The sequence below is a fragment of the Peromyscus leucopus genome, chromosome 13 (assembly GCF_004664715.2).
Source record: "Peromyscus leucopus breed LL Stock chromosome 13, UCI_PerLeu_2.1, whole genome shotgun sequence".
Lineage (NCBI taxonomy): Eukaryota > Metazoa > Chordata > Mammalia > Rodentia > Cricetidae > Peromyscus > Peromyscus leucopus.
Genome location: NC_051074.1, coordinates 45,848,956 through 45,874,677, shown reverse-complemented (window position 1 = coordinate 45,874,677; position 25,722 = coordinate 45,848,956). Strand labels below are relative to the sequence as shown.

The 25,722-nt window shown below is 39.4% G+C and overlaps 1 protein-coding gene across 7 annotated transcripts in view; it reads left to right on the top strand.

Annotated features, from left to right (window-relative positions):
• Window positions 1–25,722, top strand: part of Unc80 (unc-80 homolog, NALCN channel complex subunit) — a 180,556-nt gene that overhangs the window by 75,030 nt on the left and 79,804 nt on the right. For 5 of the 7 annotated variants that reach the window (XM_028870069.2, XM_037210309.1, XM_028870068.2 and 2 more), the window contains exons 23-28: window positions 285–497; window positions 9,406–9,541; window positions 12,967–13,100; window positions 16,992–17,157; window positions 22,040–22,243; window positions 24,021–24,121. In XM_028870069.2, the coding sequence (XP_028725902.1) occupies window positions 285–497; window positions 9,406–9,541; window positions 12,967–13,100; window positions 16,992–17,157; window positions 22,040–22,243; window positions 24,021–24,121 (954 nt within the window). The remainder of the gene's footprint in view (window positions 1–284; window positions 498–9,405; window positions 9,542–12,966; window positions 13,101–16,991; window positions 17,158–22,039; window positions 22,244–24,020; window positions 24,122–25,722) is intronic. The other 2 variants (XM_028870072.2, XM_028870071.2) reach the window with 1 other exon arrangement.

Below are 25,722 nucleotides of genomic sequence, written 5' to 3'. Positions count from 1 at the left end.
ATATATATATATATATATACATATATAGTGAAAGAATGTGAGAAGGTAAAATTAGCATGGGCCCTCTTAGGATACCTCATTCCTTGATGTGTACAGCGTCTTTGAATTTAAGATTTCATTTTCAGATTTCCCACTACTATGCTAATGCCATCCTGAAAAATGTGGCCAAGGTAAATTAAAACACCAGGACTGATGTATACCAGGAAGCTCAGTCCTTCCACTTGAGGCCAATTTAAAGAAATTGGTTATTAATCCCACATTGTTCTTTCCTTAATCCTTCTCAGGAAGCCCCTGTGGTGGCCAGAGCAGCTCTGTTTCTGGAATGTGCCCGTTTTGTTCACCGGTGCAACCGGGGCAACTGGCCAGAGTGGATGAAAGGGCACCATGTGAACATCACCAAGAAAGGCCTTTCCCGGGGCAGGTCTCCCATCGTGGGCAACAAGCGGAACCAGAAGCTGCAGTGGAATGCTGCCAAGCTCTTCTACCAGTGGGGAGATGTGAGCCTTTGTCTTTCTTCTGTAAAACCTCAGACATTCGAGTGGAATGAAGTTTCTCTTAGGGAATTTGTTTATTGTCTGTTATATTCCAGGTACCGAATGAACGCTTTGGGGGGGAAAGTAATCATTTAATCTCCCCCAATAAATCTATAAGGCTGAATATTACTGTTTGGTTTTATAGTTAAGGACACTGAGGTTTATACAGGGGCAATTAACTTGGTGTAGCATAAGGTTGAAATTATCAGTATTTCATCTCCCGTGTTGGATTCCAAAGCCTTGGTTTTAGTTACTGAATTCAAGAATCATCTATGTGATCAAATCATTATAAAAATATTTAGATCCTAGAAGCAAAATTTCTTTTCTTTTTAAAGTTTCAATGTTTTTAGTCTTTGGAAATTTTATGTATGAATATACTGGCTTTACACATTTTCACCTCCTATCAATTATCATCTCGGCCCCCCTTTCCCCTTGAAACCCTTCCCCGCAAGGAGCCCCTGCTATTTTAATTATTTTTCTTCACTCGCTGAGTTTCATGGTGGGTACTTTGTGAGTATGAGGATTTTATTTATCAGAACATGGGCTACTTAGCTCTGACCACAGCACTGAAGAAATGCTGTCCTTCCCAGCACCTATTTACCACCCAGAGTCCCTCCCCTTTCATTCCATAGGAGATTTCTTCTTTCCCTAATGTGCCATCTATGATTATAGGCATATGTATGAATAAGTAAATAACTAAGAAATGAACAACTCGGCTTTAAAGAATCCTAATAAAATGGACCCTTATGGTGCCAACTTCCTCACTCTAGGAAGGGAGAAAGTGAAGAATTAAAACAAATTCAAGAAGACTAAGGGGTTTTTTTTTCTACTAATTTTAAGCAGAAAGAAACACAAATGCATACAAAGGGTTCAATATCCCTATATTACTAGTATAAATCCCCTCAGTGGCTCCGAATTCAAGAATCATCTTTGTGATCAAATTATTGCCACCAATATGAAATATTTACATCCTGGAGGCATAATTTTTCTTTTTAAAATTTTAATGTTTTTATTCCTTATCAGTGTTATGTATGTATATATTGGCTGTATGCATTTTCACCTCCTATCCATTATCATCTCTCAACCCCTTCTTTCCCCTGAAACTTATCAACTAATGTCACTAATTCGGGATTTTTCTCCTTCTGGTCGAAATTTCTTCATCTCTCTTACATGGTAATTCAGAAGGCACACACTGTACCAAAATTGTGTGCTCTCTGACCATAAACATGAACACATGAATCACTCTCTTTTCTTTCATTTTCTTTGAATTGTCTTATATAACCATCTTATGTAAAAAAAAAAAATGTGAGGTATGTTTCACAGACATCAAACAGTGCTCTTTATTAACACTAACCTTCATGATCTGTGCTTGGCATTGCCTTTTCCAAGCTTCCGTTGCACGGTTTATATGAGAGAAAACCTTCTTCCTGTGTGGCATCCAGTGTTTAGAAATCAGTGAGTCAAGTTGCATAACTCCATTATATTTTTCCTACATTCTGTTATGCTTAATTTAATACTAAACGCAAGAGTTTGCACCAGTCAAGCAGTATAGGCAAATGTATATATCATGGGACACGAAGATACACCAGACCCACAGGAGCAAAAGGAAGGAAGATCCTTCATTGAATGTGCCACCATGTGCCTGGCATAACATCAACATTCATAATTATAAGATGAAGCTTCGCTAGACAGGAAACCAAATATACCAAGCCTGAGTTCGAAACTTCTCTTCCCACTGAAACCTTGACTTTGTGCTTGTTGTATAAATTCCTTGTGTCCCCATAGACTCACCGTGGACTAATTTCCTAAGTCCTTTTTACCAGATTTTAAATTAACTGAAGCTGGAATGATAGTACAGTTAGTGAAGTATTTGCCAGTGAGGACTTAAGTTCAATCTCCAAAACTCACACAAAGAAGAAAACCAAGCATGGGAGCCCACTTGAATTCCCAGTGCTGGGAGGCAAGGCAGGTGGATCCCAGAGATATTAGCCACCAACCTAGTTTAACCAGTGAGCCCCAGGCCAGTGAGAGACTCTGTCTCACAAAAACAAAAGTTGGTACGGCCTGCGGAACGACGCTGGAGTTTGACCCCTGGTCTCCATTGTGTACATGTACATGTGTGTGTTCACCACCACACACATGAGAGATGGATGGATAGATAGATAGATAGATAGATAGATAGATAGATAGATAGATAGATAGATTGGATGGATGGGTACATGGATGGATGGATGGATGGATGGATGGATGGATGGATGGATGGATGGATGGATGGATACATAGGTAGATAGATAGATAGATAGATAGATAGATAGATAGATAGATAGATAGATAGATGGATGGATGGATGGATGGATGGATGGATGGATGCATAGATAGATAGATAGATAGATAGATAGATAGATAGATAGATAGATAGATAGATAGATAGGATGGATTGGATGGATGGGTACATGGATGGATGGATGGATGGATGGATGGATGGATGGATGGATGGATGCATAGATAGATAGATAGATAGATAGATAGATAGATAGATAGATGCTATTATTATACTTGATGCAGGTTAATTTTATCAGAGATTATGATAAATACATGCAAACATTGAACTTTATGACACATGAATAGCTGACATCAGATTTTTAGGTTAATTGTTCATTCTAACTGGTTAGGGCAGTTTATACCCCAGAGTTTAGTTTTTGTTTTATTTTGTTTTGGTTTTTGGTTTTTTTGAGACAGGGTTTCTCTGTATAGTTTTGGTGCCTTTCCTGGAACTCATTCTGTAGCCCAGGTTGGCCTCGAACTCACCGAGATCCGCCTGCCTCTGCCTCCCGAGTGCTGGGATTAAAGGTGTGCGCCACCACAGCCCGGCCTAGTTTTTGCCATCAATATTTTAGAGAAGGTGAGTGTATTCATGACCTAGCCTGAACTGTCTTGCCCATAAACTAAAATCTTAATAAATGGTAGCCTTTCACTATTGTCTCTCTTAAAGTGAAGATAAAAATCATATAAATGTTGAAGTAAAATTTTAAGATTCCCTCAGTGTTGCTTATTTGAAAAATGTTTTCGCTCCCCCCATTCCCTGATCATACTTTAACCCTGCCTGACTCTTATCACCTGTGTTCCAGGATGTCCCCAGATGTTCAAGATAATGGCATTAATTGCTACTCTGTCACCTTGTTGGTATTTTAGTTTTTCTTGTTAAAGGTATTCACTGGCCTGTACGACAGACCTCTTATAAGATCTCTTTTCTAGGTGATAGAAATATCACCCAAAATTTGTTTTGTGAATAGCTATGCTAAAAGAAAATCTTAAAGGCACCTGTCATATTGAACAAAACGGGACTGGTGGAGAAAACGTAACTGGGCTGGGGGTGGAGGTAGAGAGTAGGGAATGGCAGCTGCCTCAAAACTCAGTCTTCAGAGACAGTGCCTTTAAAATATTCTGTAAAACATGTTGACAGGATGGTTGTGACGCTGCGGTACAATGTTAAAGGCAGAAATGCGAACATGGGATTCTAGGGAAGGTAGGGCAGGTCATTGGAGCGGGGCTGGTTCTGTTGTCTTCCTCCCAATTCATGAACTCCTCCCTGAGACTCAACACCTAATCCATGTATGAGTTCATCCTGAATGGCCTCTCCTCTGGTTGGAATAAAGCTATAACCCAAGCATTCTCACTAAGCATACTTGCAAATCCCCAACTCTTTCATAGTTAGTGTTCTTGTTATTAAAATATTTGAACACTATTTCCTAATTATTTGGTCTCATAATCCTGTTGAAATCAGAGTGATTGTTTTTCTATGAGACTATATTTATTATTATCAAAGCAAAATCATCATATTGGAAATGTGTATTACCACATGACAGTGAACAGGATAAAGGTTTTTCTTATTCCAACACCCTTTATTTTCTACCCCAACTATATTAAAACCAATCAGCTCCCTGCTGGTAGAATGGTTTTCCATTTTCAAAAGCCCAAGTAGTTTTGGACAGTCTTGCTCTCAAGTAAAATGAAGATGTAAAGTGTTTGTCTTCATCATTTAACTCTTTGAAGGGGGTAGAGTGCTTAACTCCTATATTTCTCCCAGGCAAAGAGACAATCAGCTATAAATAACCAACATTACCATCACCTTATTTGAAGAGATTTTTACTAGGTGGACCCTATTCTGATAATATTAAAGAGGACATAAGAATACATTTTGAGACTTCTTCCAAGAATTCATAAATTATAAAGACATTCACCAGATGTATGTCTGGTGAACATGGTGTTTCTCTCTGAGAAAGGTGCCTCCAGGCATTGTTTCAATTTAGTGAAAAGGGGCTATCATACAATACCAATTCCATTGGAGTCTTTAGTATGATTAATAATCAATTGTATGATAAATTTAGATGTTTTATAGAATATGCCAAGTTGATCCATCTCTTTTTGCATTCCTGTGTTTAGAAAACAGATGGGAAGAATGTGTGAGGCCTGAACTGATCTGTTATTTCACCCATTAATCTGCAAAATAGAGATGTATCACTGGTAGTTTTGGAAGCAAGAAACAGAAACAGACCGATTTAATAAGAATATCTATGTAGCTTAGTTAAATGTAGTGAGATTAATAATTTGCCACCAACAGGTAAAATTGCATTTAACTTCAGCAATGTGTGGGCCACCATTTTAAAATCTTCAAATGATGGATCTTATACTATAATTATATTGATGTCGTTCCAACTCTAGTATTTCTTCATGCTTTATTAACTTGATATAATTAAAATATGATTGATTTATTTTCATCTTATCTTAATTGAGACAGTCTGCAACAGAAATATATTCTATCACAGAGTTCACAGAGCTGCCCTACATATCACTCTTCCCCCAAAATACAAAAATCTCCCACGCAAGTGAGTGTCAAGCTCACTGCTACACAGCTATTAGAATTTGGACGCCACCTCCGTCTTATCGTCAACATGCATGTGTGTCAGAACCCCTGTGAAATTAAGGGTGACTCCCTTGCCTAAGTCAGATAAAATGGGGGGGGGGGGTCTTGAAAAGAAAGCAATGAGATTTGAGGTCATTAAGATAGATAATCAAGCCAGTTTTCAGTTTTTAGCTTTATTCTCCACATAAATCAATTTTAAAGACCTTTTTAGTAACAACATTCACCATTTCTAGTCCTCTGGTGGTGAAACACACACACACAACACACACACACACACACAATTGTTGTTGTTCCTAAAAGTTTGAGCAGTTTTGGAGTCTCTCAGTTTACGTGGATTTGGAAACAAAAGTGCATTTTCAAAACAACTGGCTAGTTACTTTATGCTACAGAAACATTTGACCCCATTTGAACCCTCTACCTCATTTGATGAGTGTCCTCCTCCCTGATGTCACCTCTTTCCTCCCCATATAGTCATCACCTGAGATCTCTTATAATTTCTTCCCCTGTGGTTTTCCTCAGGGTAACTCAGTTCCCATGTGTCCAATACTTGATGGGTGGAAATAGCCAAGCACCCTGTCCAGAGCACTTTTTAGGTCCCAGGTCTGCGTTGCCAATTTCATCTGGGAGGTATTTTATCTATACCCCTAAATTTAGTTCAACCAAAAATAAAAACCCTTCTTCCTAAATCCACACTCATCTGCAGTCACGTCAGAGCTTCCAGCTCATGTCAGAGGTACCCACCAGCATTGGAGACGCCCACCATGCAGCATATTCCAATCTCTCTCTTTTAATCAGAGTCTCCACAGGTCAGAGTTTCCTTACCTCAAACTTACACGATTGTCTTCAGTTTGTCTCAGCCTCCCAGCCACACCATACAATCCGCCTTGCACACAGCTGGTAAGGTCACCTCCATGGGACACAATCTATCCAAGACAGACTGTTCTCACTGATCTCCCTGCCTCTAGCCTGCCCTCTCTGATTCATTCTATAAATACTGGCTGTTTGGTTAGGAGAAAATGGTTTTAGTGCCCACCCTTTTTCCTTAAGTTACAGCCAAATTTCTCAGGTTGATATCATTGTCTAACCTTTGCTTAAATCATTACTAAGATTAGGGGTGATGACGTTTTATTAGCTCATACACACAAAGCCTACTTACCTTAACCTTCATACTATAAATTTACTTTATAAATTTATATATAACATATACTTTAATTATATATTATATTTTAATATGTAATGTTATAATTATATTATATAATTAATAATATATAAAAATTATAAGTTTATGTAAGCAGTAGACTTCCATATATTTTAAAGCCAAGCTTCATGACTTTTCACTGCCTTTCTGAATAGCCCTCAAATGGCTCTTTAGGCTGCCTAGTCCTAAGAGACCTTCCCTGCCTTCCTGCACATTTTCCTCATTTAAAAAAAAAAAAAAAAGAGTAGTTCTTAAATAATTTTCTGGTGAGTCCCTGAATGCCTGGTATCTATTTTAGGCCCTTCATGTGAACATCTATTCTCTCCATTTCCAGTCATCCAACACATCAGCCTCTCTAGGTCTGTGGCGATTAGATACCTCGCTCTGGGAACAGAGTATGATGATGTTTCTCTTCTGAACCAGTTGGTGTACCATTTCAACACATTCTTGCCCCACCCCCCAATAGACTAAGAGTGTAGTAAGGACAAGGGCAGGATGCGACGAATTAGATTCTGTCCACAGCTTTCAGCTTAGCCTCTTCACCTCCGTAACTTCCCTGACCATCCGTGATCTTCCTGTAAGTACATTCATAATTCATCAGGACACATTGAAAAAAAAAGACACCACCAATTCGCTTTAACAGCTCATGTAGGTTCATGTTTCATTTAAAGCCTTACAGATTACCTCACTTTATAAATATTTCATGAATGGAGGTAGAAAGGAATTACATCTCCTTAAGGCATTCCTCCAGTCTTAGATGAGACATAGAACCTGAAATTATTATTTAGATATTAGTGTTATCTTAGGCAAATTCAGGGTTTGATTTTTTTATATGCATTTATTCTGCCTGTATATATGCCTGCAGGCCAGAAGAGGGCACCAGATCTCATCATAGATGGCTGTGAGCCACCGTGTGGTTGCTGGGAATTGAACTCAGGACATCTGGAAGAGCAGCCAGTGCTCTTTACCTCTGAGCCACCTCTCCAGCCCCAGGGTTTGATTTTTTTTTTTTTATAAACTGTAGGTTTAATTTAAATTATTTCATTATAATCCATATAATTCATAATATCCCAGAAGGATCAATATTTTTTAAAAAATTATCTTCTTTGAGTTTTTCCCTTCAGCTGGCTAACTCGACTCCAAACTCATCATGGCTCATCCTCAGTACAAAGTCTTCCATGGTCTTGTTTTATTTGTTTAAAACTTCTGGAGTTAACAAGTAAAATGGGGGTGGGGTTTGTGATAGCTTTTGTTGGTACTTTCTTACCAGGGCTTTTGTTCCTTGGTTTTTTAATTTTGTCACTTAATTCCAGGTCTTGTGAAGACCTTTTTATTTCCAGAAATTTAACATATTTAAAACAGTTGTGCTTTTGTTGAAAGCATTCTGGAAGCACTTTGCACATACATTCATGGGTCCAGGTTGGTTTCCAGCAACGAGTCTAATTCTTTGCTTGCCTAAGACTGTGTAACTTTGCTAAACATTCCCTAAGTATGATACAGGAAGAAGAGGACAAGCAGGGGTTTGTTTGGATTAATGCACAGAGCACAAGACTGTCAGCACCAAGTCAGTGGTCATTTTAGCTTCATCCTTGAGACTCCTCCCTAAGGCTGTGACCTTTCATTGTTGCATATTCTACATTGTTCGGATACAATAGGAACTGGATAGAGATAGTGTACTCACCTCTTATGGAAAATTCCTTTTGATAAATTGTGGAGTCATGTGTCATGATTCAGAAGAACAGATAACAAGAGTCTGATTCTGTGTGTGCCAAGTTAAGAGCCAATATTGTCAGGGTGCCAGGTTATTAAAAAGTCCTGTTTCTAATGTGGTTTTTAGAAGCTCTACCAGAAGAGCAGTTAACATTTCTTACTAACTTACAGACCATCATGGGAGGGGGAGAGCTCCAAAAACACCAATAAGTGCATGCATAATGGTATTAAAAATAAAATCACAGGAATAGAATTCTTGCCAACTTCCAAACTCATTAGCATGGCACTGACATTCTTGTAAGATAGCATAATCAGAAGCCTCAAAGGAGTGATGCTTTCTTGTTTTTTCACTGCCCTAAAACCCTCTGTTAAAAATAACTACATGCAGGATGGGGAAATCGCTCAGGGCATGAGTGCTTGCTTTGCAAGCATGGGGACCTGAGTTTAAATCTCCAGTACCCACATAAAAGGTCCAGTGTGGCCACCCCTACCTATGTGGGATAGACACACAAGTCTTGCTAGGACTTGCTCTACACCAGCCCAGCTCAAGTTTCATGGAGAAAGCGTGGCTCAAAGGAATAAGGTGAAGAATCATAGAACAAAACACTCAATATCTTCCTCTGACTACACATTGGCACAAATGCACATATCTGTACACTTACCTTGAATTAACACACACAGAGAGAGAGAGAGAGAGAGAGAGAGAGAGAGAGAGAGAGAGAGAGAGAGGGAAAACACTGCTTGCTTGCTTCCTTACATGAGACCTATAAAACAAATGAACTTTGAATAAAGATGGACATTTGGTTCCTAAAATGTTTGTATATGCATACAAAAGTGTCCGTTCCATTTTTTCCAAATCTTTAGAACAAATGACTCTGGAGACACTATTCCTTCCTTCTCTAGATTCCTTATTGACTAAGATGGTGGTGACAACACACGGAGAGTTGAGTGGGAAGTCAGCCCCATCATTTGGCTGATTGTGTGATGTTTTATTGTCCGTCATCCTTCGTGCTGTTTCATTCTTTCCTTTTCCCCTTTAGGCAATTGGCATCCGATTGAATGAGCTGTGCCATGGAGAGAGCGAGAGCCCTGCCAGCTTGCTCGGTCTTATTTATGATGAGGAGACCAAGAGAAGACTGCGCAAGGAGGATGAGGAGGAAGACTTTTTAGATGACAGTAAGGAGACTCCCTTTACTACAAGACCCCCTGCTCGTAAGAAACTCTGCTTTAGGAGCAGTGAATACTTCCTTCCTCTCTCATCCTCTCCTCCTTCCTACATCTCTCATAGACCATTCCCCTTCTCCCCATGTGGGTGTAAAATCATGTTCATAAAGAAAGAGAGAGAGAGAGAGAGAGAGAGAGAGAGAGAGAGAGAGAGAGAGAGAGAGAGAGGAAGAGAAGGTAGATGGGGTGAAGCATCGTAGACAATGTGGAAGAGACGAGAGACATTTCCTTCTAACTTCTGCTTCTTGCTGTTACCCACAGATTCATACTAAGCCTCTGAGAGGGAAAACAGTTGTGAAAAAACATTGCTTGCCCTGAAGGGTTTTCTTTTCTTCAACTTTTTTTTCAGGTTTTATGTTGTTACTGCTTTGAGAAAGAAAAATATCATTATAAAATAGAATTGAACAAGAAGTGCTTTCCAGGGGCTGGGGAGATGGTTCAATAGGTAAACTGTTTGTTGCACAAGGAGGAGGACTTGAATTTAGATGCTCAAAAGTCAGACACAGTTGTGGGAGCCCATAACCTTAGCACTGGGGAGACAGAGACAGGGAGGTCCATAGAACTCATTGGCCAGTCAGTGTGGCCAGTCAATCTAGCTGAACGCATGAGCTGATTCACTGAAAGAGCCAATCAGAGAACAGAATTTTACAGGTGGAAAGCTTTTAGAGAAAGACACTTGACCTTGGGTCTCCACATTCATACACATACGTGTGTGTCCACATCCACACGTGCACATACCTATACTAGCAAGTATATGCACCACACCACACACACAAGAAATGTATTCCAAAGAATTAAAATGTTGAGCTGTTTATTCAGAGCATATTACAGCTTAATAAGAAAGTCAAAGTTTGCTTAAATTGTGGCTGTGCAGTACTGTATCTATTAGAGTTGCCATAGAATTAGGGACAAGAACACTCCTGCCAGATCCTCTACAGCATTGTTTTGTACATACATATGCTCTGTACCATACAAGCCTGAGTGGAATATATTGAGAGATATTTTGTTGAGTGTAAATTCCAGTTTGGCCTATATAATCAGAATCTTTCCACAAGGGAAGTAGCAATATCTTCCATTTAGCCTTTCCTCTTCATTTGCAATTCAAGTTCTCTGGTTATATTTTAAGGGTCATTCTTGTTCAATTCATACCAAACCTGCTGCACCCTTGTGCCATCACATATAAAATAATGGCTAGATGGTAACATTGGAAAAGGTTAAACATTAATCAAGGAAAACTCTCACTGTGTTCCTTTCCTCTTTTGCACCAGGAACTTGTATTTTTCCCACTATTTGGCTCCCTTTTCATACCTTATAAAGTCAAAGCAAAAAAATCTTTATATCTCTGTTGATAAAATACTGAATTTCTACATGGGTGTGTCAGCCCAATGATAAAAGTTGACTCTGAAGATAACCTAGCCTGTTTTTGAATAATTTAGAGTGTTTAATTTCACTCATAGGTTAAACTAAACTTAAGGAAGGCTTGCCATGAATGCCAGTCAGCCAGAGGCATACTTTAGAAGCCACTCAGAGGCCTTTCAGAATGGAGGGAGCTGAAACAACTTTAAATGAGTACACCCTCCTAGGTTGCAGTGTACAATCTACCCTAAACCACTAAAGCTCCATTAATTCATATGTGATGGCTGGCACATCTATGTTTTGTTTGAGTCATGTAGAGCTCCATCTTTTCGTATGGTGACAGAATAATTCAGGTAATAATTAGGAAAGAGACTAGACCACAGACAAGTTTACTGCCTCCAGAGGTTTCTGAATGGTAACCTTATGAGTAAAAAGACAGATCCAGAGGTTGACAGAGTGTCTAGTGCTCAATTATTTCTGTTATTTACTTTTTTCCAGTCATGATCTTCCTATGTAGCTCAAGGTGGTCTTAATCTTCAAATTCTCCTGCTTCAAACAGCTGAGTAGCTGTCTTACAGGTCTCTACTACCACGTCTAGTTTCTATAAACTTGTTCTTTAAATTTCACACATCTAGGTAACTTTCAGAGTCCTGTATCCTCTGTGGAATATAAGACTGATATGTGTGATTCTCCACTGATTATGAGGTTGTTATGTGTGATTTAGCTAATCTTGCACTCCAAAGCTAAATATAACATAAGCACATGCCTTGTTGGAAATTCCACACAAGCTTGTCTCTTCCATTCTTAATGAGAGACAGATTTTCCAGCCATGTTTTAACTCTGAAAAAAAAAAATGGTTCTCAGGAGGAAAACAGGCCAGATACCCTCAGAAGACTGACTTTACCTTCTATGTAAAAAAAAAATCATGTATACTAGTCAGTTAAGAAATCTCATTATGCCAAAGAGACAGTTTAGAGATATTTTTTAATTGTTGATATATAATGGTATTATGAAAGTTTGATGACTTGATTCATTCAACTGATAACTACTTTCTTTCTTTTGTATGAGGCAGAATGATACTACATGGCCTTGTTCTTTGCTGAAGATGAAATAGTCAGGCTATTTCTTCATGCTTGATGTTAATACAAGTCTCACAACCGATCCGGACGGTTTTTAAGTCCTGTTGTTCCCTTGGCCATTAGCTGTCTTTAGATCAAAATCAATTAGTTGGTCCATGGAGGAGTGGGCGTCGGACAAAGTAAAAGGCCAGTGTTCTTCAGAAAGAGACTGTCGGTCACTTCTGGCACAGCTGAGTCTTAACTGTGACAGGACAGCTTTATTAAAGTATGTAGTATAAACTAGGAGTGGTGGTGCACGCCTTTAATCCCAGCACTCGGGAGGCAGAAGCAGGAGGATCTCTGTGAGTTTGAGGCCAGCCTGGTCTACAGAGTGAGTGAGTTCCAGAGCAACCAGAGCTATGTAGAGAGACCCTGTCACAAACAAACAAAAGGGTGTAGTATGAGTGACCAGGTGACACATTTTCTTGTATCTGTGTTGCATAAACACCAATTGAACTAGAGCTGAAAGAGCTTCACCGCTCCCCGAAGACAAACATCCCTTCCTAAAAATGAGCTGAAAGGATTTCAGGGCTCCAAATCTAGCTGGTGGTCATACATGCAGTCAAGATCTGATTGAATACAAGATAGCTTCCAATTTCTGTTTTCACCAAACAGTCTTCTGGTGGCATTGGAGCTGTGTTGTATTACCCTATAGTACTTTAAACAGAAGCACTGGCTTCTGCTCGTCTGATACATTAATACTGAAGCACCTATTACACAACTGTAGAGAAGAAGAGTTGGGCATGCCCAAGTCATGCTGACAGGAGTAGGTAAATTGAGGTCTGTGCCGGAAGTATTCTCATGAGCAGATTGATATTACATGGGTGTCGCTAGCTCCATCACACCATGACCCTCTGTTTGATGTTGGCTTGTCTTCTCATGAAGATTTCTTTCTTTTCTTAGGTACTGTGAACCCCTCTAAATGTGGCTGTCCCTTTGCCTTGAAGATGGCAGCATGCCAACTTCTCCTGGAGATAACCACCTTCCTGAGAGAGACTTTTTCTTGCCTGCCTAGACCACGCACTGAGCCTCTAGTGGTATGTTAAAACATCATGTGTCAGTAGCCAGGCTACTTGGAGAAAATGAACTGTAGCTGGGTTTCCAGTATTCCCAACATCTTTAAATGATTGAAGACCAAGTGTGTTTTGATCTAACATTTTAACCAAAGGTTTTTCATACATTAAAAAGACAATCTATTTTGTCTGTTATAATAATAACTCCAAGGTTGACTTAGAAATCACTGGAGACAGTGCATTCAGGTACAGCATTTGACCAATGATCGCCTGTAGCAAGAATTCTAATTGGTCTTATGAGGTAAGTGCTGAAAGATCAGAGAAGTAAAGGAGCAAGCCACTAGAGAGACTTCTTGCCTCTGCCGAATCTTCAGACTGAAAAGGGTGAGCTCCTGTCTCCACTTGCCTTATATTCCTCTCTGCCCAGCCATATTAATTCCTGTCTCCACTTCCCTAATGCTGGGATTAAAGGTGTGTGCCTTCCAAGTACTGGGATCAAGGGTATGAGATCCCAAGTGCTGGGATCAACGGCATGAGCCTCCACTGCCTGGCTCTGTTTCTCTTTTAGACCGGATGAATCTCGTGTAGCCCATGGTGGCCTTGAAATCCTGGTCTTCCTGCTTCCTCCTCCAAAGTGCTGGGATTAAAGGTGTGTGCCACCACTGCCTGGCTGCTAGAGTTAACTAGTGTCTAGCTCCTCACTCTGATCTCCAGGCAAGCTTTATTTGTTAGAGCACAAACAAAACATCACCACAATCACCACTAATTTTGATGGAAATATCTAGAAACCTATATTCTTTCACCCTACAAACAATGAGGAACTTTATGGTCAACATTATTCAGAAATCATTGCTGATTTTCTTTTGCACTGACTGTTCCTAGGTTCATATAGAAGTGTGCTTGCTTCCCAAGAGTTTCCTGACATACAGTATGGTCTAAATGACTTAGGTGTTTAGATTTTCAACATTTCCAATCATGTAGATATGTTCATAGAATTTCTTGTGAATTGTGGATAGACAGAAAGTATGATACTGCATGAACAAACACACACAGAGTACACATATAGGCACATAAAAATGCAGTCATGTGCCAGGTATTATTTATTTCACTATAGATATAAAAATTATGCAGGGCTCATACACCTTCAGAGTGTGTGGTAACAGAGAGCACCTTGGGCTTCTGAGTCCCTGATGGACACCAATGGTGCGTTCATCACAGTCAGCCTTCAGCTTTACCTGAGGAGCCAGACAAACCCAGATTCTCTTTTATACAAGGCTTGTTCCACAAACTGTCACATCAACTTCCATTTAAGGGTATTTTAGAACCCACCTCTCCTGCTGTTAAAACTGCACAGCATGAATAAGTTAGTACCCCCAATTCTGGGGTGCAGCCAGAGATTGGATAAAGAAATCAGTGTTCTGCTACTGTGGGGCACAGTCTCTGGCTTTATTTTTTCAAAGTTCTAGAAAACCCATTTCCTCACATCCAAAAAAAAAAAAATGGGTATTTTCAAATTAGAAACATTTATGAATAAAATGCTTGTTTCCAAGAGAAAAGTACCCTCATTTGAACTGTGAAACTGGACCATTTAACTATTGGAAGAGAAAATTCCAGCTACTGCCCTCTGTGATGTCATGTTGACTTGGCCTTTACTTTTCTGTATTGCCATTTTCATCCTGCCGCTGAGAATACTCTATAAAGTCAAATCAAGATGCTTAGTTTAAAGTCAAAGCAAAGCATCAGACCTGTTGACTTCTGCCAATATCATTCCTTTTAGCCTCCTGATGAATGCAATCTTTGGAAAAGCACTGAGTGCTTCTGATTTCATGTTTTCAGAGTAGCCACAATTTTGATAAAAGTATGTAAGGTTCTTAGTTTCACTCCATCAATTTTGTTCTACCTTTTAACTCCTAAATCTCTACCTCAGTGACTCTTGTTAAGTGAGGAAATTCTGTCTCATGTAGCCTATCATATATTGAGGACAAACTTAATAATCACATTCCCTTGAAGATGAGTGCTGGATGGACTGAGACCTGTCAGTGAAAAATGAAACGTTTTATGTTTCATTAAATCAATTGGGTCTTTTTAGCCTGAGTACGTGGCACTATCAGGACTGTGGGCTGCAGGAATCTCAGCATTCAGAGGATCACAAGCTAGGCTACACAGCAAGGCTCTGTGATAAATAGAGTCCGTATAACCAACTAGAAGACTTACAGGGAGTATGAAGAAAGGAACCTAAAAAGTCTAAGACAAAAACAGCAGCCTTCGGTCATTTAATAACAAGTGGATAGTGTCCTCTTCACCTTGAACTAGGTTTCTGAGAACTTTTCTTCACTATACCAGCATTGTCACTGCTAAATGTAGGCTTGTGTATTTTTTTTATCATTTCCTTCTTGAGATTATAACATATTTACATCATTACTCCCTTCCATTTCCTCCCTCCAAAGTCTCCCATAAAACCCTCTTTGTTCTTTCTCAAATTCATGGCCTCTTTTAAAGTTATTGTCCTATAAATATACCTATATTTATATATTCATACATATATATTCCTAAGTTCATAAGTACAAGCTGCCCAGTCTGTAAATGTTGCCTGTGTGTATGTTTTCAGGATTGACCATTTGGTGTTGGAAAACCCATTGGTGTACTCCTCCAGAGAGAAGACCGTTTCTCCTGCTCTTCACATTCCTTAGTTGCCTGTAGTTCTTTGTATAAGGCTGATGCCTCCTGGGATTTCCCCCTTCTTGTCCTTAGTTCTTTTTAGAAGTGAAACAGAAATCCCCTCAATACAAAATCCCCCATAGAGGTTCTGACCTCACACAAGCATTTTCCTAAACCTGAAATGACATTCCCCAGTCATGACTAAGCAACTTCAATCAAGGTTTACCTTGAATGGCACCTTCTCCCGCTTCTGCGAGCATACTTGTTTTCAACAGCACAGGAATGTTATCTTCCTAACCTAAAGTCAAGATACTGGTATAGTTGACTTCCTTTCTGTAGTAGGGGGAAAAATCTGCCTCCTTGTTTTTTTTCTGCCTTCTAGAAACTACTACACCTATCGCAAATCCTCCTTCTTCCATCTTCACAGGCAGGAATATCATAGCTGGGGAAAGGTCCTCCATTGCTGAGAATATATGGAATTAAATTTGGTTCATTTAGCTAACACAGTGTAATCTCTCCATCATGAAGTCATTAGCTGTAAATGTATCTCCAAAGTTCATGTTGCAGTGTAAAGCAACATATTCTCCGGCTCTGGGGACTTAGGGTTTAGATTTCACTTGGGGACCATTAGTCTATGACTATCGTCTCCAAGTCTGATGATATCTAAATTCTATACTTGGGGTTTATTATTTATGCTTGCCCATCTTCCATCTTAGAAATCTGAGTTTCTCAGAGAAGGGGTCACTTCTTACTTAGGCCATTTTATGTAACATATTCAAACTGAATGAATGATTATGCAACTAATATATAAATGCCGAAGAAACCTCCAAGACATTGGACAAAGAGTTAGAGGGTAAGGGAGCCAGTTCAACGTCCTGTGTTGTTGAAAGACAAAACACCTAAGAAGAAGCTAGCAGTTAGGGAACACTTGTTTCCCAAATCAAGAATATTTTTTTTCAAGACTACAATTTGAAATGAGCAATAAGAAAATTTTAAATGTAATCGAATGTGATTTAGAATGAATAGAGGTTTACCACAAAATCAGTGCAGGAGACGGAGCAATGTGGCACCCGCCTATCATTGCAGCACTTGGGAAACCTAGGCAGAGGCAAGAGGGCTATAAGACTAGTTTTCTGGCTTCAGGTCAAGACCCTGTCAGAAAACAAAAAACAAAACAAAACAACAACAAAAAACAAAAACAGGCAGTGTTTATCTCAGGACATCTCAACACAGATGTGCTCTTCTATGCCATTTCAGGACTTGGAAAGCTGTAGGCTCCGTCTGGATCCTGAGTTGGACCGGCATAGATATGAGAGGAAGATCAGCTTTGCGGGAGTGCTAGATGAAAATGAAGACTCCAAAGATTCCCTCCACAGCAGCAGCCACACCCTCAAATCTGACACAGGTGCTGAGGAGAAGAAAGGTAGGGAAACGCAAAGGTTGCTTCATGTTTCTGGCTTTCTCACAGGAAATATTTGATCTGGGATCTAAAGTACAAAACCTGTGTGCCCAAATTCTTGGCTCGACACAGTGTGACTCGGGGGACTCTTCATGGCTGGTGAGGTAGAAAATACCACTAGTTACAGACTGAACTTAGCAGCCAGATTGCCTTGGCTATAACACCGGGCTTAGCAATTCTCCTTTGCCCATGTTGAATGTGTTGTTATCAGCCTTAGGATGACCTGTTATTTCCTTAACCAATAAAAAAGGAAAACACTCAAATTCAACTATTTTGCAACAATCCCTACCACTTTACTTTGTTTTATTGACAGAGGACTTTGAGACAGTAAAATATATGTACATAGTCATGATGATTATTTCATATAATTCTTGTGTAACTAAAAACAATACAGCTAAAATATGCTGGTTAAAGCTTTGCAATTCACAGTCCAAATTTCTTAATTACTTTTCAGTTCAGAGTTGTCAATGTCCATGTTTTTCTATAGGATAATGTCTTCTGTAGCATCAGAATGTTAATGCATGACACATCAGTTCAGAAGTAGATCAAAGATTAATACATATATAATGAGAGATAATAAAAAAATCACACAAGATCAACAACTACAAAGTAGAGCTGCCTATGCTAGCTATGGAAACCAGTCAGGAAGAGTATGAAGCTGGCATCCCTGGAGTTCCTCTTCAGGACTATCCAGCTTATCCCCTGACCCGCTTTCCTGCCCCTCACTACCACTTGGCCTTGGTGCTGGGAGATACTCTGCATGTTTTGCTGCTGATGCTTTCATGTCCACAGACAAAAGCAAGAGCCTTTGCATTTCAGCTGCCACTTGGCACAATGCATCTTAAATTCAATTGCACACATATCATAATGTGAAGATGAGCCTATGAAGATGGGTGGTATATGGCCCCTCTCTGTATGACCTTGTATACGTGACTTGCCTTGAAAAACCACAATCCTCTTTTCTAGTCAAATGACCAGCTTCTGTGCTGTGTTGTGAGAGCTTTAATTAAGGCAATGCAAGTAACACGTAGAACAAATATATAGAGCAAATGGAAGAGCATGGTAAGTTACCATTGCCATCCTTATCTTCCTGTATTACGAGCAGCTAGGTCAAATATCAACACAGAAAACCCTAGGTAGGGCTGAGAAATGTCAGTTTTAAGTAAGTCATTTAAGGCTCCCCTAAAACGTCACCTTCACTATCCAAATTTTTTAGTCTTTAAATTCTGGTGCCCTTTAATGCTTTTTGTACAGAGTTTCACGTGTTAGAAAAATCTGTACATCTTTGTAGAAAGTTTGTTGTGTACATTGAAATGTTTTCCAGTGTCCTGGTGACAATGAATGAGTGCATATTTGATTACTTTAATCAATTATTGAGTGGCATCGCCCTATCTAGAGAAAACACAAAATATTTCAAGTCTTGTAAGAAATGGGGAGTGCAATGGGGGAAAGTTTGAATATTTCAACATCAGAATGTTGCCACCTTTTAAATACAAATATCATTATATCATATCCTATTGAATTTTGATGGCTAGTAGTCTTGAGCAATTTATAGACATGAAAAAGTATTAAGTCAATGTGATTTCAAATATTTACTGTATATGTATCCAATGAAGGTAACTTCCATTTTTAAACATATACCAACAATACTTATTTGGAGAGCAGTCTCTAGCCATTCAAAGTTATTGTCACAAAATTATTATTTAAACTGAATAAAAATTCCAAATGCTCACCCAGTTAAGCTTAAACAATGTAAATTCTACATCATCTTAAAAAGTAAAATATTTGCTTAATTTTAAAACTATGTCAACTTCATTATTATTTATATAGTTGTCTTTACTGTTCAAACTCTCTCATGCATAGTGATTTTTATCATACAATGTACCTATATTAATATATAAACATTATCTTATAAGTAGACAACAGAAAGCTAAAACTATACATAAAATGAGAATATAACCATAAAATGTTCTTAATTAGTTAGCAAAAGTCTCCCTAAAGACTTGCAAATATTCTGTGAGCCATTTGACAAACCCATCAGCTACTGCAGCCAATACAAAAATATGACAATGGGACACTGAAAACAGTAATTACTATTTTTTCAAGAAAAAAATGTCATACCATCTGTTTTTATAAAAGCAAAAAAAAAGTCAGCTCCTGAAACAAACAACTTAAGAACAAGTAGAACAAAGAAAATGAACCTGAACTTATCCTTTAAAACTGAAAATATCTGCTCAAGATCCCTAAGCAGAGTTTATGCAATACTTTTACTCCTGCCCCAAAGACAAGCTAAAATTAGTATCCCAAAGTACAAAAACATGTCCTCATTTCACATCTAGCTACTGAGCACCTGCTGTATACCAGGAACTATTACAAGTTCCCAGAAGGCAGCCACTAACAAAAGCATGTTCCTGTATGCATTTCCATTCATATTAATTCATGGTTAAAAGCCTATCACTATTGGCATAGCAATTAGTAACACTAAATGCCAGACTTTCAAGATATGTCATGGAAAGTAAGACAGAGTAGGGTATAGGGAAAGATATGGTCAGAAAAGGTCATAATAATGGATATTAAACTGAGAGGCTTTCATGGGACATTTCAGTAATGCAGAAGGCTGAAGACCAAGTGTTCCAAACAGAGGCAACTATGAGGCCAAGGATGTCATGAAGAGTGAACCTGGAACATTTGAAGAAGGGCGAACCATCAAGAGAGTTATTACAGAATGAGTTGGGGGAGGAGTGGCAGGAGATAGGTTAGAAAGGCAAGGGGCTGGCAAAGTCTGGTAGATATGTTTAAAAAAATTAATTCTATTTTAAACATGTTAGAGATTGTTGGCCAGTGTCTGTGACTAGATGTGCAGGAGATGGAACAGTTAGAGGTAGTGGCCTTGGACCAGAGAAAAGGCAATAGGACTTTGAACTCTGGTGATGTTTTGAAGCACACAGGCAGTGGGACTTCCTAATGGAGACGGTGTGGATGTGTTATCCAATTCTGATGAATCTGTTTCATTTTGATTTTAGTTCTTATTGTTATGGAGACGAAGGCTAAAATTCAGTAGCATAGAGTCTCAGGTGACTTATTTCATGAACAACACTAAACCTGAATTCTCTTCACTGTGTCCCTTGTAAGTAATTGATGTCATAATTCTGAACCCTAATCTTTCAGGGCTGCAGGAGGTCTCCAATTATCTTTTATGTTAGAACAAATTCTCAGAATTAAGTCTCTTCAGATCCCACTAATTTGAAGTTATTTAGTTTCATTTGTACCCTGAAAAGTATCATAAACTCAGGCGAAAAGCATCAGTATGTGCCTCTATTAAAAAAAAAAAAAAAAAGAATTATCACTGTAATCTGTTCTTTATTTCTCAGTCTATTTACATATGAAATTGCAGTGGTGATCATTAAAAATAATTAACCATGAAGTCCAAATTAAGCCTAGAAATAATATTGAAAAATAGAATTGGGTGAATCTTGTGTTATAATTAAACTACAGCATTGTGCTCTATAGCTTATGTGGCATTTATCCAACTGTGCTGCAAGAAATTCTTCCAGATGTGCACTTCTACTCAGATATGTTCAGAGAGCCCCAAGAAGCTTGTATAAGCAGAGCAGTGATATTTCTAGGCTCTTTCAATCACAAGAGTAATCTAGAGACTAATCATTCACTTCTCTATAAATTCTTCAGACCTCCTTACATGGCATTGAAAGTGTACATTTAACTAACATTTTAAAGAATGCAAGTTTTATTATTGTCTCATATAAGCATTTTGTTGTGGGGAGAAATGCAAAACTAAACTTTGAACTTTCTGATTTCAAAATACATTTGTGGCTTTGATTTAAATAATGAATGGGAAATCTTGTTCATATCTTAAGTGTTTAAAGTTAGCCCCTTCCTTCCAATGGTTTTTGAGCCTTAAAAAATCTTTATCCTGCTATTATAAAATTAATATTGACATTATTAAAAATTAAAAAGAAAAAATGTATACATTACCTGAAAAATGATTGTGCTTATGATTTTTATAAACTGAGTTTGAAGCTTAAACATGTTTCTTTTATTATTTTACTCCCACCATGGGGGCTGTTTCTTCCAGAATACTAAGCATGAACAATGCTTTCCCTTCTTGTTAATATAGACTATAAGATAGCTCAGGGCATGCAACATTTATACTCACATCCCATTAGCCCTTTGATTGAGAGGAGGATTGGAAATAGAATTACATCACACACACACACACACAGGCACACACACATACACACACGCATGCACACACACAGGCACACACACGCAAGCACGCACGCACAGCATTCTCCTGAGAACAGATCCCTTGAAGTCTTTGCTAAGGAGCAGAGTGCACACAGCTGCTGGCTGTGAGGGAGAGGCGCACTTCTTGTGCTTATTTCTTTAATAGGTTACTCCAAAGAGAAGGGTTCCAAAGACAGTTCTCAGAACTCTCTAAGTCCCATTGCACAAGAAAAACAAAAACAGTGGAGTGTGGCTCTATGGAACCGAATAAGAATGTGATTTAAATTTGCTGGCTGATCTTGGTGATGGTGCTGTGTAAACACACTCATGCTTATGAACCCTGGGCCAGAATGAGAGCAGATTGTTCCCAGCCATAGGTGCATTTCACCCAAGAAAGATCATCAGCCCTGCCTGGTTGTCTTGGTCTCCTGCCTGACCAAATGTGGTGACTGGGGGCCGGCAGGAAGGCCTCTGTCCAGAGATGCTGCTTGATCAAGCCGGCAGAATCGGCTGGTCAGGGACAAACTGGGAAGAGTGTGGATATAAACTGGCTGGGGAAAAACTAAGTGGGGGAAAGCCCTATTTTATTCTTTTAATACAGTTCCCAGCAGGAAGATCAGGATAGGAGGTTCTCGCCTGCTCCAGATTAAAGGAACCCGCAGTTTCCAGGTGAAGAAGGGGGGTTCCTTGTCCAGCATCCGCCGAGTCGGCAGCTTAAAGAGCAGCAAGTTATCACGGCAGGACTCAGAGTCTGAGGCTGAGGAGCTGCAGCTGTCCCAGAGCAGGGACACTGTCACTGACCTAGGTAACAGAGAAGAGTGGGGCGTGCAGGGACGTGGGGGGTAGGAAGACAGGACTCAGGTCCTGGCACAGCCAAGTCCATTTCATCCCATGTATATAGAGCCAGATCAGAGCCGTAGTTTAGACAACTCATCCGGTAGAGAAACACACTCCATTCTCAAACAGGTACGTGTGGCACCTGGAAGTCTGTCCAGGTGCAAAATCTGAGTCAGCAGATGATGTGGGGAATCTGAGAGTCTACGTCTGACATTCAGCTTTCCCGTGAAGTGGATGCTGCTGGCTCAAGAACCACGCTTTGAGCTGTGAGCATAGAGAGTGTTCACTAGGGCACAAAAACCGCGTTAGCAACAGGGACAGTCTTAGAGCTCCGGGTGCTGTGTATCTACACTACTCATTAGGACCTTGAAGGTCAAATGTTGAGGACTTCATATTGTAGTCTTCATTTGACAGTAAAAAGGCTGAGAAGGCATGGTTGTCTAGACCTGAAACCTAGGGAGTCTTTAGCGGGTCACCTACTTTCTCAGGGGTGTATTTTCACCGAACATCTGGTGGGAATAGTTGTTTGCTCATGGTCTGTTCCATAAGGATGCTCTTGCAAAATGTATAAGTGTACAAGGATGAGCTATAAGTACAATCAAATCACTAAAAGTCATAGATTACCACTGTAGGAAATGAAGAGACTCCAAATCTCCTAATGTGGTTATCCAGTATTTGGGCATCTTAATTGACAAGGAAAAGACTAAGTAGGATAAATGTAGTGCTCACCAGGCTGCCTAGAATTACGTCTTTAGTACATGTTCAAACACATTCTCCCTACCATTCAATCTCTGCTTTCAAGGCAGCAGTAAGTGTGGATAAATGATTGATAAAGTCTGTCAAATGGAAGCTGAGTGTCTAATCAAAGAAAGTTTAAAATAGAAAATGCTTCTACATCCACCCACCCTCGCCTTTAAAAATACCTAATTTATGCATTAGTTAAGATTCGGCTTTTTTTTTTTTTCAAGGAGATAATAGGGCAAAGTGATTTCTGTTGTTGCATGGTGAATATTATAACTTTACCATCAGTTAGTGTTTAGAATTATCTGAACTGATCAACCCATCCTCACCAGTCAAGTCAAAGTAACCAGACTAGAGATGCAGCTTTGTTATTAAGAAGAATCTGTAAAGCTTTTAGATTTGAGGGCAAGGCTTCGTGGGTAATAAACTAAATGGAGATTTCCTTTACACTTCTCATAGACAAGAAATGAGGCTTGCTTATAATCGGCTGTCATTGCTTTCAAATCACCTTATTCCTTCCAAGGCCCCCTCACAGCACTGAATAGCTCCCATAGCAAAGCCTGATGCCTACAACAGTAGTACAGATGCAGCCACAATCCAACAGAGGCCTTATCACCCTGTAATGTCAGCACAGGTCAGTTTGTGTCCCTGGATAGCTACAACTGTGAAGTCTGAGCAGTCTGGATTGGGTTTGGGCACACTCAATATATAACTGGCTCATCTCAAGGACTTGACTCTTTTTTTCTCTGCTCTCATGTCTTAACATGGAAGCTACTTTAGTGGAGATCACCAATGTCTTTGAACTTGCCAGTTCAGTTTGTGGTTAGGGAACAGCTCTTCTTAATAATATAATATTCTTTGAACAAAGTCCTATGCCCTGTAACCTGTTGGGCCATGGTAGAGTCTGCCCTTGGTTCAAAAGCATGGACAATGACACCATATTGATATGTTGTTACCCAGGGAGACTGAACATTGAACTCTTTCTTGGTGTTCTTTTTTTGAAGAAGGGAGTCCTTGGAGTGCAAGTGAACCAAGCATTGAGCCTGAGGGAATGAGCAATGCCGGCACAGAGGAAAATTACCATAGAAACATGTCATGGCTTCATGTAAGTATCCATCCCAGGTGATCTCTAGAACAAAGTCCTTTCAGCACTGGGGAAGATTCCTGGAGAAACAGACTAGCAACATAAGTGTGCTTCCAACAGAAAGTGGAGCCTCATGTTTGAGCTGAAGCTCTGAATTCAAAGTGGAGAAAGTATGCTGCTGGATTGTGTTTATTTTAAGATTAACTAAGACTAAGGTCTTTTGTTATGTGGCCAATTTCTGGGTCACCACATGTCAGGAAAAACCATGAGGGACTGAACTAAGTTGATGGTCAAAGTATCCTGAATGACACAGGCCAGGCATCATGGTCAATTTCAAACATATTACTATGAACTTGAGGGCAAGGTCAGTGCACTCTTGACTCTGTGTTAGAGATTGGTAGGGACAGGGAGTTGATATACATATGTAGGACTCATCTACAAAATCATAAAAAAAAATTTAAATTAAAATATTGTAAATGAGTCAAGGAGATTCTAGATGGGAAGATCATGCCTCAGATAGATAGCCAGGGTGCAAAGGCATGAAGGCCTCCCTGAAAAACTTTTGGGCATAGGTTGGAGCAAAGATTTAAACTGGGCATGAAGAAGTAATGTGCTCTCTTCTCCTACTGAAAGAATGCTATCTCAGACAGGGGAACTTTCTGCTACTCCTCTTGATCTTGTTCCTTGCTATAATCCATCTTTTCATGGACAAGGCAGATGAAAAATTACAGGGACACAATAATAGAGACATATCATTACCCATTTCGTAGAAAGTCATAGGGTGGACAGCACCAAATGAGCTACCTGGTATCAGCTGTGGACTTTGCTGATGCTGTGTCAGTGTTGGCTTATTGTGATATCTGAGTCACTGTGGTGCAGGGAGTTGACAGCAGGCAAAGACAGCAAGAGTCAGCTAAGGAGAGAGAAATCACAGCCATATGCAATGTAGTCAGAAAAGGGATATTCCAACACCTTTGCCTTATGCTACTGTGGAAAAAAACAAGATGTTAAACTAACTCACACTCAATGGGAGGAGCTTTCACAGAGCTTCAGTAGCAGATTGTATAGATCACTGAGCATCATCTTAGAAATACACCTACTAAAGGAATATCAGTGGCAGAATTTTTAAAGTTATAGATTATAGATTGCTAAACCAGTTATCACTAACCTCAGAACTTTTGTATCAGAATTCTCTGAGGCAAAGTCTAGTGATAAGCTGTGTGTGTGTGTGTATGTGTGTGTGTGTGTGTGTGTGTGTGTGTGTGTGTGTGTGTGTACGTGAAAGGCTTTCTTGGTGTTTCTCTTGATCACCAGATTCAGAATAATTTGGAAATCTTTAGAGTTCTTACATATGACTGCCCCATACTGCAGTATAAAGCAGAATATCTGAAGATACGCAGTAAATCTGGAGATGGGCTGGATATTATACCAAGACACCATTTATATATTTGAAAACCTTGGAGATTTAGATATTGTTAGCTTGACAGGAGTATAGAGATGACTGTAGCTTTCATCTTTGCCTCAGAATAAGCAAGACATGTGAGTCTTAAGGCAGCCTGGGGCAGTTCTGGCAAGTAGGTTCAGTTGGCCTCCTCGGTGTATACTTGCATTTTGTTTTCATT